Genomic DNA, 13684 nt, shown 5'->3' on the forward strand with positions numbered 1-13684 from the left:
CATACTCAAAACTGGTGAAACTGACCTCAATAAATCTTCACAAGGTAGTGATGACATAATGGTGGATATAATGTTTTTCGTTCATCTGAATGGAAGCTCAGACAAAAATATAGAATCAGGAATGATCAAAATAAACTGGACTCGACAACATATGGGCTCAAAACCAAATGGGCTCAGTAATTGAGCATCTCAGCGACTGAAGGGTGTTCAGTATCACGATGATCCATCAAAATCTGCTGCCTTTCGCATTGAAAAAAAATGAAAATTCGGGAACCAGGAAGCTCCAAAAGTATGTCCCAAAACAAAGACCCTGTGAAATAGGAACATTTTACTTCCCATTTCATGTTTATTATTTTGCATGAACGGAAGGAATTTGAAATTGTCCTTCCGATGTAGAACGGTTTTTTTAAAACTTTTTTTTTACATACCTCTGGACTCCAGCAGCATTTCAAATCACGATAGGTCTTCAAACAAATAAACGGATGGAATACTGACTGTACTTGATAAACTTATCATCAAACACCAAAAATAGAGCAGATCAATATGAGGACTAATCCTCTCAACAGATACTGCACGACTTTCCATTTTTCTACAAATTAATAAAAATGGCAATCTTCAAAACTTTTTTTGTTGAACAAAAACTAACTTGAACTCTAAAACCTTCGGCTTCAGTTGAAACTTTGCCCAACGTACAGAAGTGTAATATCCATCTCTCTTCAACACATGTCAGAATGAGTACAGAATGAGTAAAAGGTTATGAACAATTAAAGGTCGCACCATGAACATTGGATGAACGAGATTGGATGGTTTCATACTGACGCAAGAGCAGAGGATGGTACGGAGATGACAACTAGATTGGGTCAACCTTGAAGGTGAATAACATGTTATTCAAATTCAAACAATGAACACCACTCCGGAAAGATTACTTGAGATTCAGTATGATCAAAAACATCAAATGTTATGATTATCACAACAATACAAAGAAATGAACAATTATATACATGGTATAATACATCAGGTGAGTGAGATAGTATAGTACTAAACAAATTCATCAAATAAAGGTAATTACGATTGAATTATAAATCTATTTTATTTCGTTACAGAAAATGGTTCAGATTCTGCACATTAGATATAGAAAGCTAAACTTATGTGTACTTCCAGGAGACAACAGGTAAGCTTTAGAATATCATTCAGTTGAAGAATCGATAAATGTATTTTGGTCTTATTTTAGGTTATCACAACACTGTACTACCGGGAAGTAGATTCATCAACGAAAACATAGTGATACTGCATCAATTCACAAATAAAGCTATGAATTTTATGCTGTTCAATTTTATATCATGGTATTGATTAGTTCACATATATCAAGAAAAGAAAACAAATAGTATTTAATTTTTATGTTATTTTAAAATTAAATGCTACATAGTTTTCCTGCAGAAGAGCTTCTACAGAACTTGTCTGGAATCATTAAAGAGGGAAGAACAAGGGCTTTTATCTCTGATTGCCTTACGGAATAGATTTTCAGTTAATTTAACGAATGGTGGGTTTTTAATTCGTCCAGGTCGATAAATTTCATTGTCCACGTCCACAAGATAGTCTAAGTCTATTTTATCAATTAGAAAAGTACGTGATCCAAGTCTGTCCCATTCCTGGTCGAAGAAAACTGCATCTACAGCTCGACGAGAAACTAACAAGCAAATATTACTTCCACTTGACTCATTTTTCCTAAAATAGCTACTAACAGGCGTAGGCGCATCGGTGTCAACAGGTACTTGTGAATGGAAGAAAACACCTCAATTTTCGTTTTACAAATGATACCAAACACGTTGCCAACTATCGGTGAATTCAGCCAGAAAGTCAATCACTATATCAAACAATCACTATATCAAACATATTTCAAAGGAGCATCCCTTACCATCTAAATAAATGAATCTTCGGGACAACCGGTATGTGTTTGAATCAATAAAATATTTACACCCCTATATACATCAGTTATCATAGTGAAGTCCCAGTTAATGTGTGAATTAACTAAGTAATTCCCTTTTCAACAGAAAGCCAGATGGAACACTATGTACCCAACGTGAATCAAATAGTTGATAAGAGTATAAAATAATTGACACTGGAGCAGAAGAACTCTAAGAATCTGTCTCGCTAAGACATCACTATGAAAATTCTACAAGTATTCAACTTCTAGTTGAATCTAGTACTGAATGGGAATTTAAAATAGTCGATGTTATCGGTTCAAATGGTTAGATGACGGGACGAGTCAAATTGATTCGAATGAAACATATAGGGGTCTTTTTATCTACAGGAATCATCAGTGAATGTGGGAAAAAATACACTAACCCCGGAAAGGGAGTTTCTTTTACAAGTTGGGACAAAACGACTCTTACCATGGATGCCTCAGCCTGCCTTTGATTAGGTTATACAGGGGCCCAATAATGATATCCACCTGAGACTCGATTCCGGGACAATCTGGATGATAACCTCAAATTCCTCTTGAAGAGATGATTATGGATCGAGGCCAAAAATATTACCACAGATCCAACTGTTCTATCCAAAATCGTCAAATACTGTTTTGCAGGAGTATTCCCATTTAAGGATTATCGAATATCTCAAAAACCCTGCTAAACCAGCAACAGATCACCTTTCGTCCAGACTCTCACCGTTCAATCTGAAATCTCCCAGTAACCTCTCAAATGTCATCCACTTGACGACAGCCCTCAGTTGCCGGTCCCTCTGCACGTAAGTTCCAACATATCCGGTAGATGTCACTTTCCCGTCATCTCTACGTTGACTCGACCAAATAACTAATTCAGTACTTGATTCCGTAGATTAACACAACACTACATAATTTATTCACACATAAAATGCACATATAACCGATAATCTATTTACAATTCACGGAAATGCTCTCCTCGCTGAGTAGTCGAACCACTCGGTTCATCTAACCGAACGCGCTCCTGACAGACTTCCATGCAACAGACCTACACCCTCAACCAAAGTTAGCTGTCACGGCTGTCGTGTCAATGCTGTCAAGCACTGTGATGTTTACGAAAATGAGAATGTTTATAAAAGACCTTCAATATAACAGAAAAGGGAAATGGCTTCAGATACGGCATAACATCTCAACAGAGTACTAAATTAATCGATATTGATTTCTGACCGTCAACATTATTCCAACCTGAACAGTGTCATTTTACAGATTTTCGATATCCCATCAGGTAAATATCGGTACAAGAGTTCAATAACTGGATTTGAAATACAGGGCAACATAATGACGACTCCTAAAATCTGTAGCCAGTGATTTGTACTATCGAAATGAATGAAACCATGTCCAGTAATACTTGACAATCCCACACAAGTATAGCCTGTCTTTGGGATGGAAATCCAGTAAAAACCGAGATGGAAGGCAGTAGGACTTATCTCTCATTCATGACAAACGAACTGACAAGTATATTTGTGTTTTTAGGGTAGAGTCTACAATGGAGTCAGGCGTTTTATCGTATCGAAGCTGTGTAAATAGAATAACCTTTTCTTGAGAAGTGTACCTTGAGATATTGCAATAATAAAGAATTACAGCGTTTATACCAAGTGTTGAGTTAACTAGGTGACTTGTGCTAAGTGAAATTTACAACGTAACAATTAATCTTATGGGTAATACTTTTCCTGGTATTTTTACCTGGACTATCCTTAGGTAAATGAAAGCGTACTTTCAATTACAATAATTATTGAGTTATTACAATTAGTTTTACACATGATTAAATGACAAATTTGGAACACATTCTGATTTTGATTTCTACTCTTATTAACTAGCCAGTATTTTGTGAATATCAAGTATCTTCAGAATATCTGATTTTTCATAGATTACTTCATTGCTGTGATTTAAAGAACTCAATTTGATTAGATTTGGTTTCACAGTCGGCCAGGTCATGTATCATTTATTTTATAGGCTGTGTGGCGCCCAACTTAGATCTTTATAAAAGAAATTATTCAATTGCTGAAATTTCAGAAAACTGAAAAGTTTTTTTGAACGAAATCCATAGTGCACACCGATGAAGAGCTGCCGTACGCATTGTGCCTATCTTTCTAGTAAATCTATTATAATCTTCATATTACAAGAAAGATAAGGTCACAGTCTGACACAAAATTTCTCCAGAAAATAGAAAATACACGTATCCTTTATAACCCCCTCTTGGTTATAAAGGTTGATTTTGATGGTTCAAACAGACACATTAATTAATTTTAAAACTTTCTCAATAGTCTGCATATCAAAATTAAATTCACAGTAGAAATCGAACAAAACAAGGAGCTTAACTTCTTAGATTTGAATATTTTAGAAGACAATAATGGTTTTTAATTCAATATCTATATCAGAAACTGCAGAGAAAACAATATAGTTGAGTATAGTAGCATCAACTACTCAGATGAACTTTCAGAGAATATTCAAAATAACTTCTGTAAATACAAAATATCAACAACTTTCATAAGTGATAATGATTCAGGCAGAACTGTGTTTAATGCAAAACCCAAACGAGATAGAATGATCAGGTATATATAGAATAGAGTGTGGCGAATGCTCTGCAGTATATACAGGTCAAACTGGTAGAAACTTTGACGTAAGGCTCCATGAACACGTCTGTTTGTACAAAAAATGTGCAATGTATGAACAACTTCAATAATCAGAACACAAGTAAAGATAACTTCAAAATCCTACATATGTAATAAAGGGAAAAAATACTTTGTTGGAATCCATGGCAATCAACAAATCAATTGAAAACCAGAAATAAATACCCCTAAAGGAGCAACTCGATTTATGTAGGTGTCTACTCTTGAATTCGTAAGTTTAAAAACCCCTATAATCTTCAGTATTGAATTTTGAATTTGTCACCCTGGTTCGTTCAACTACCTGTCCTTCAATTTCACCTCAAAACTCCCGATATAACCGAGTTTTCAAATTTCACAGTTCAGTTTTATCCTTGATAATGGGGTTAAATCCAAAAACGGTCGTATAAATACAATTAACTAGTGATAATTAAACAAACGTGTTTTTACTCATTTCTTTAAAGTGATCATGAATTACCACAGAATAAACAATTCATCGATCACATCCGATCGAGAGTCGATAATTAATCAGTCTATCAACTCATCGGTCTTGTCGATTTCGATAAAACTCCCAAATGTCACACCACCTCAACCTTTTGAACGTTTGATCCTGATTTGTAGCCACTTAGAAAATCTATTAGAATTGTTGGGACAACACGCAATTCCACTAATGACACGCCATCCTTCCATTTGAGAGATTAACGTTTATTAGATTTCGATGTTAGAAACAAAAACTGACATTCATTTATGAAGAAAGTAGATTTTCATTGGAGTCCATGTAATATACCTACACACCTTTGTTTCAGAGAATACAGTTCAATAATCTGTTTGAAATCTGTTTTTTTTTCGCTAACCAGCTGTCGCACCCTTATGAACGTCAACTCTGAAAAGTCGAATCTTGTGCGAGATGAGGACTAACGAGGTCTTATCTTTCAACGTGTGATTCCCAGCATATATAATGAAATTGTCTATTGAAAAAATATACCATGAACGTCCTACTTAACTAACATGAATGACCATACCTACTAACGGTATGGTCATTCATGTATATGAAAAGTTTGATTGATTGGAGAAGTAATTTGAATAAAAGTTGAATAAAAAAATTTAGTCATGGTTTACTGTGACCATATTAGGTTTCAACCAAGTAATTTTTCGAGGTGGTTTCAAAGTACTGAATAATTTAATCTATATTTTTTGAATCAGTCTTTGCAATTAGAGAAAAATTTTCAGTGAAATTGCATTTTTTTTTGAAAATTTCAATCCGATATAATATAGTAAATTCAAAAAGAATCATCTCATTCAATTCAGAAAATGAAAAATGATATCACACTTTCTGCTCTATATCATACTCTGAATCTGAATACGCGAACATTTATTGAATTTCTAGATGGAAAATTTCAACATTGCGCTAGAAACAAAAACCGTTGCATCATCTTTGGGGATGTCAAAGTGCCACTGAACTCACCTCGGTTACTTTGGCAATAAAGTTTAGCAATATTTCATATTTCCTATTCGCTATCCCGACACAGTGAAAAATATATTTTGAAGGCATCATGGATATTTGAAATGACGGAAATTATAGAAAAATGAAAAATCCGAGCAGGGGGCAGTATATATACCTCTGTCAACATTTTAATCAGACACCTTGCAGCCTTTATATTTTGTTATAGTGTTAACGAAAGGAAACGAAGGCATATAGCAGTGAAATCAAAAAACTGGCCGTCGGAGGCGGTACAAATCCACCAATGTTTTTATAAGAGTCTCTGCCACCTTCATATTTTGGTATAGTGTTAAAAAATGGAAACGAAGAAATACGTCAGAGGTGGAATAAAAAAACCGGCCTTCGGGGGCGGTACAGATCCAGCAATATTTCTATCAGAGACTCTGCCACCTTCATATTTTGATATAGTGTTAAGAAATGAAAACAAAGAAATTCGTCAGAGGTTGAATCAAAAAACCGGCCGTTGGGGGCGGTACAGATCCAGCAATACTTTTGTTAGAGGCCAAGTCACTTTCATGTTTTGTTACAGTTTATTGAAGAGAAATGGCAGATAGGAAATTAAAGCCGGCACATGCAAAATAAATACAAAATTATAACCAATGAATGGCAATGCAAACTAATTATATTACTTATTATAATCTCAAAAAAAAATGTAAATACCATCCTAAAAAATGCAATTATATCATAAATCAAAGTCAACGCAAACTAAATTTCAGAACAAAACAATCTCAAAACACAAAATATCTTAAAAATCTATATCGAAAGCCATTTGACATACACATCACACATCATCATTTTGAAGCTCCTACAATATCTCTACTAACTACAAAATGGCGGCACATTCGATAATTACCTAAATACATCGATGTTTAACTTCGATAATTTGAAGAAATAAGTTGATTTCAGTTCAGAAAATGTTCGGAATGGTTGCCTTGAACTTTTTGAAATCAGAACTGCTCAACTGATATTTCACGTCGAATATTTCCGAAAATTTTAACGTCGATATTTCTTCAAATATTTATTATTATCTGCTGTATATCCAATATTGGAGCAAGTTCAGTTACGTACAACTTTTGTGCTTCAAATAGCCCCATAAAAAATCAAAAGGTTTCAAATCTGGCCAGCGGGCCCTCTAATCACCAAAATCGTTGAAGCGAATCTGTACGAATATTGCTGGATCTGCACCGCCCCCGACAGCCGATTTTTTGATTTCACCTCTAACGTATTTCTTTGTTTCCATATATATGAAGGTGACAGAGTCTCTAATAAAAATATTGCTTGAACTGTACGGCCCCCGACGGCCGGTTTTTTTATTTCACCTCTGACTCTTGTCTTTATTTCCATTTCTTAACACTATACCGAAATATGAAGGTGGCAGAGTCTCTAATAAAAATATTGCTTGATCTGTACAGCCCCCGACGGCCGGTTTTTTGATTTCACTTTTGCCATATTTATTCATTTCCAGTTGCGACCACTATAACAAAATGTGAAGGTGGCAGAGACTCTAATAAAAATATTGCTGGATCTGTACCGCTCCCGACGGCCGGTTTTTTATTTCATGTCTGACGTATTTCTTTGTTTTCATTTTACAACCCTATACTAAAATTGAAGGTGGCAGAGTCTGTGATAAAAATTTTGCTTGATCTGTACCGCCCCCGACGGCTGGTTTTTTGATTTCACCTCTGCATATTTCTTTATTTCCAGTTGTGACCACTATAACGAAATATGAAGGTGGCAGAGACTCTAATGAAAATATTTCTAGATCTGTACCGCCCCCGACGGCCGGTTTTTTTATTTCACATCCGACGTATTTCTTCGTTTCCTTTTGTTAACACTATAACAAAATATGAAGGTGGCAAGGTGTCTGATTAAAATGTTGACAGAGGTATTATATATACCGTCCCCATTTAGTTTCCACTATTTTCTATAATTTCCGTCATTTCAAATATTCATGATGCCTTCAAAATACATTTTTCACTGTTTCGGGAAAGAGAATAGAAAATACGAAATATTGCTGAACTTTATTGCCAAAGTAACCGAGGTACTGAACTCAAGAAAACTGTTACAAAATATTTTGTAGTTATTGAAGAAACTTCTGAATTCCACCCCATTCTACGAAGTATTGATTATTTTTTGATGTTATTCTTCTACATAATTTGTTATTTTTTCACCCAAGCAATGTTACCTGTTCCAACAGCCCCTTAAAACATATACATAACGTCTTCCACCGATTCTAAATATGACATCAGTAAAAATAGATGTCTCCGTCTGTATCTGACTTCTCACTATACGTTAATCATTATGAAAAACCACCCAATGACTTAACAAAAATAAAAACATATTGACGTCTATTTGTATACCTAACTGTGGAATGAATGAAAATAATCAGAATAATCATTATGGACTTTGAATAGATGTCCACATTCTGATTGTGATTTATTTGGAATACAACTGCATCCTGCTCAGAAGAATCCCAAATCTGTGAAAATAGATAATAGATATTTGAGTAATGTTACAATCTACAAGTTAAAATTGGCGGAAAGGAGAAATTTGGTGCCGCTAGAGTCAAGAAGAGTATCTTTACTAACTTCACACATAGCATAATCGTGCGAGTCCATTTCAACTGGGAATACATGTTTTGTCAGAGGCTGAGGCTGCATTCCACTGGCTGATTGGAAAAAACTTTAAACCCCGAGCTCGCGGAGCAATAAGACTCAAATCCGAATGGTTTCGAATTTCCATGAAAGTGAAGTTTTCTGCAGTTTGTTTATGTTTCCTTTTCTAGTGGAATTCACCTACCTGACACACAAAATCAGGTTACAGAATTTTCCCATGAATTGATGAAGAAAGTTTCCTTTTCCAAAAATTTGAAGTCCACCAGTAAGGATTATAGTTTTTCATGTGACTGAAATTTCATTTCGTAACTCTTCCAAACAGTGTGTCTCACTTTCCATGAAAATACTCCCGTATCTTATGCAATTACTGGAGTGGAGCTCTGTATATTTTAGAATCGGTAGATATACCAGCGACGAGCCTGAATCTTATCTAAGGTTGATCTGAGTGACATAAACTGCACGATAGGAAAGATGAAATCATTCAGTACTGGGAAAAATAGTATTAGGGAACTATATAGGCTCAAAATTCCAATGAACTCGGAATCAAATTTTCGCTAACAAATGTTCAGTTCTGAGAAAACCGATTTGTTCCACTCCTCATGAAAACACCGTATTTATTGGAATGAAACTCGGTGAACTGAGGAAACATTTTGTCAACTGAAATAAAAGTACTTACCTACATATTGCAAAATCGAAATAACCGTTAGTTTTCAAGAAAGAATTGTAACTGAATAAGCAGCTAAAATTGAGATCATTTACAAACTTGCTGAATCTATTTCGAAAAATTCAATTACACCCATTTCAATGAATGAAAAGCAAGTGTTGCCCTTAGATTATCATGGAAAACAATCGCTTATCGATTTATACTGTAAACTTGACAACACTATCGAAATATCTTGTTGTATCAACTCCCAGACCAGTTTCCGTTACTTTTGTTGTTTCTAGCATTATTGCTGTTTCTTGTATCTTCGTTGTTTATCCTGTGTTCTCATTGTTCTCTTGTTCCAGTGCTCGTGTTGGGTATTGTTCCGGTGCTCCAATTGTTTTCTGTACATGAGTTCCTCTTCACATTTGAATATTTTTGAAGCTCCTATTCCAATGATTTCAGCTCATTTTGATTACCAACAAAGCACGTTGAAGCTGTTTTAATTGTTGGTGAAGGCGCGAGGTATTAGTGTGAAGCGGCCTTTGAATTCAATAGAAGACACCTGCTAGAGATAGCTGCACACCTTGGAACTGTCTATGAAATATATAATCTTCATCTCGTGATGTTATTCAGATTGGTGTTGCTGAGACAAAATATCTTATTCCCAAACTTCAATGTCCGCCTTCGAGGATGACATCGTTTCATGTGAATTAAATTTTATTCTTTTCATATACTATATTGTGTAGCGTTTCTGTGAATAATATCTGATTCAATTCTATACCAAATGCTTGGAGAACAAACTGCATAAAAAAGGTGGTTTTTGTATAATTCAATGTTCATATTGAAGTAGCTGTTTCGAAGTGGGCTTTTTTCTCCAGTTTGTATTTGTAAGTAATTGCTATGCATTATCTTCACATTTTTGTAAATGGTTCAAAATTCATTTATTTCTCCCTCTCCTTCTCCTTTCTCACAATTTTTTGTATATAGTTGCAGAAGTGAAAATCAAAAATATTTGTTTGTCGAATCAGCAATCCTCATTCTATTTTTGTCAGATACATTATCAATTGGTGCAATACAGTTTCCTTGGATTATTCTCCAACCTCGTATGTATGAATTTAGATGTGAAATCATAGGATCCGGCTTTCTCTCGGTGTAGATACTACACCAAATCAGGACGGATTTCGTCGAGTGATGCACAAGGATGCTCAGAATTAGTGATCAGAGTTTACTGACAGCTCCACAATGCACAAAACTCGGCTAACAGCACCTCAAATTTGAAATCCAAATTGATCACAAATATCCAAAAAATACAAAAGATTTCATTTTCCCCGCCATCAAATTTTATTGTGGAATATTGGAATGAAAAAGTACAATACAGGAAAACTTTTCTATTCACCACATAAACACAACAAGACGCGGGATTGGATGAAATAGAATACAAGTTGAGTTGCGATAAACAAATTACATGTAGCCTGTACAGACTCTTTTTCGTCTCTCTTCAAACAATAGCTTGCTTGATTTTCACGAAGTGTCACGTAATTGTGGACACTAGTTTCTGCCTAACGTTTCAGATTCTCACCTATAGAAATGAATATGAGTCAAATAATGTGAGAAAACACAATGAGCTCCATGAAATATTGTCAGCAAAAATATAATACATGCATTTAGAAACTAGCTCAACGGCAAGAGTATGACAAACTTCAATTTTTTCGAAAAAGTTTTTATTTGTTCATAAATTTCTCCTGCAAAGTAATTCCCTTTACATATAATACACTTGTGCCGGCATTTTTCTTCAACCCTCGAAGCAGTTCTGATATGCAGTTTTTGGTTTGTCGCCAAATGCCGTACTTTCATGAGTCTCTCCAATTTTCAAAACAGAAAAAAGTCGCAGGAGCCAAATCTGGTGATAATGGTGGCTGAGGTATGGTAACGGTGTTGTTTTTGGCAAATATATCAGGAACCAGCAATGACGAAGTGAGCAGATGCATTATTGTGATGCAAAATCCATGAAATATTTTTCCACAACACGAGGCGTTTTCTTCGTATTGCTCCTCGCAAGCGGCGAGATAATACTCCATGTGGCAAGAAATCCTGATACACTACGCGCCGGTAATCGATGAAAGTAGTGGGTAAAGCCTTGACATCTGATCGAACATGTCGTGCTTTCTTGGTATTGACTTTCCTGGGCTCTTCCATTGGGACGATTGGACTTTGATTTTGATGTTATAACCATATACCCACGATTCGTCACCAGCAAAACTAGATATCCATTGACGTCATTGAATAATTCCTGAGCGATGCTTATGCGACGGTTATTTTGGTGAAAATTCAGCAAATTTGGAAGGAACTTTGCTGCCACATGCTTCATGCCCAAAATTTATGAAAAAATTGCATAGCATCTCGATATACCGAGATTCTCAGCAACTTCTTTAATAGTGATTCGACGATTCTCCATAGCAATTTTCTTCACTTTCTCAACAGTTTACCTGGTTGTTAATGTACTAGAGCGTCCAGGTAAATCGTTGTCATTCACATCCTATTGACACAGCAGGTGTTGACGAGATTCCTATGAAAGTATTTGGAGGAGTTGCTAATTTGACGAAAAACTTACCTATCCTAATCAATAAATCAGTAGAGGAAGGTATTTTCCAAACCAACTAAGAATTTAAAAAGTCATGTCAGTTTATAAAAAACGGGATCCCACAGCTATGGAAAATTATCGTGGCATATGTGTTCTGAGCTCTATCTCGAAAATAATGGAAAAAGCAATTCACAACAGAACGGTAAGTTTTCGGAACAAAATAATTTGATAAGTTCTTGTCAACACAAATTTAGAAAAAAAAAATCAACCGAAACAGCATCAACTGATATGATTCAATATATTTTTGATGGCATAAAGAAGGATACTATAAAGTTGGAATATTTTTTGATTCAAGCCGAGCATTTGAAACAGTCAACCCGAAGTATTAGTGTCAAAATATATATGAAATGGGGATGAGAGAGTCGTTAAAGTCAACGACAATTGGGGACCCCACAGGGAGGGGTGCTTGGACCACTATCATTTCTACTTAATGTTAATGAACTACCTCAAAATGTTACGTTTTCATGTATGCCGATGACGCAACAATCATTGGCGGCCTCAGTTCTAAATTAAATTGAAAATAAAATGAAATTAGTAATCAATGAATAGGAATGTTGGGGTAGAAACAACCATTTAATAAATAAACAACATTTATTCAGTTTTCAAGTAAGTATCAGCGCCCTCTCCAAATAAATCTTGGTTTCGAAACAACAGAATATACAAAATTTCTTGGAACACAACTTGACAATAAATTGATTTCAATAATCAAATCGAATACTTGTGCACTTCTCTAAAACAAACGTATTCGGCATACCTGACAATGAAATTGAATTTTTTAAGACATAATCTCTTGGATATATACTAGGGTCTGGTGTATTCTAAGCTCGATATAAATATTATCATTTGGGGACACTCATCAGAAATAAATAGAATTTTTATAATGCAAAAACGTTTCATTGGACTAATTTTTGATCTCAAATACAGATAGTCTTGTAAGAAAACATTCCAAGACAAAAAAATTCTCACATCACCATATATTTATTTTAAAAAAATAATAAGCTACGTTCATATACATTCCCATTTGCTAGCACGCTCATCAAACGAGACGGAGAAACGACTTCCATCAGGAAAAAATAAACCGTAATGAGTACGAAGGTTCGTCACTTTATGCCATGGAAAAATATTTCAATTAATTACCGCAGAGCATCAGAAGTGAAACGAATTTTCTCAAATTCAAGAAAAAAGTCAGACTTTGTGGAAACAAGTTGTTTTTACTCCCTGAAAGAGTGAACAATATTTTTGTGTACCATGTGTTGTTAATCCTATATAAGTAATATTAGATAAAATATCATTTGTGAAATGTGACGTGTCATATATAGGGTGTTTCGAATTCGATCCTCACCATTGGGATCTCGGAAACTATGAGAGATACGAAGATGGAGAAATTAGGGCAAAGTTGCGCATTTATCTGACTAACAATATGCCGTTGAGAAAGATCTGAAATTCCGAGTATATCCGGAGATATCCGAAAAAAACAGAAATTTCAGAAAAAAATTTTTGTTTTTTTCTGGCTTTATTTTTTTAAGGGTTTGAAAATAAATTGCACTTCCACGTTGCCACTTTTTCCCTGCGACATAATGTTGTTTTCAGATTTGCTATCCGACTTTGATGTTTATAAATTTGACATTCAATTTATTACACTCAATGACATTTTGTTATTGTACAAGTCATTGAAT

General features: G+C 34.9%; 2 protein-coding genes across 5 annotated transcripts in view; one reads left to right on the forward strand and one right to left on the reverse strand.

The window, feature by feature from the left end:
- The window catches only part of LOC111507255 (phosphoserine aminotransferase), a 45782-nt gene extending 43107 nt beyond the window's left edge, over positions 1 to 2675 (reverse strand). The window contains exon 1 of one of the 3 annotated variants that reach the window (XM_074180605.1): positions 2394 to 2675. Coding sequence is in view for 1 of the 3 variants with exons in the window: in XM_074180603.1 (XP_074036704.1) it covers positions 2394 to 2396 (3 nt within the window). In the remaining 2 variants the exon portion in view is untranslated. Of the gene's footprint in view, positions 1 to 2346; positions 2372 to 2393 lie in introns of those variants that run through there. The other 2 variants (XM_074180603.1, XM_074180604.1) reach the window with 2 other exon arrangements.
- LOC111511253 (Diuretic hormone 44 receptor 2) overlaps positions 1 to 13684 on the forward strand; it is a 329140-nt gene that overhangs the window by 168040 nt on the left and 147416 nt on the right. The window lies entirely within an intron of this gene.

Source organism: Leptinotarsa decemlineata, unplaced genomic scaffold (assembly GCF_025532065.1).
Source record: "Leptinotarsa decemlineata unplaced genomic scaffold, Ldec_3_MD MMD2_tig00026299_RagTag_RagTag, whole genome shotgun sequence".
Lineage (NCBI taxonomy): Eukaryota > Metazoa > Arthropoda > Insecta > Coleoptera > Chrysomelidae > Leptinotarsa > Leptinotarsa decemlineata.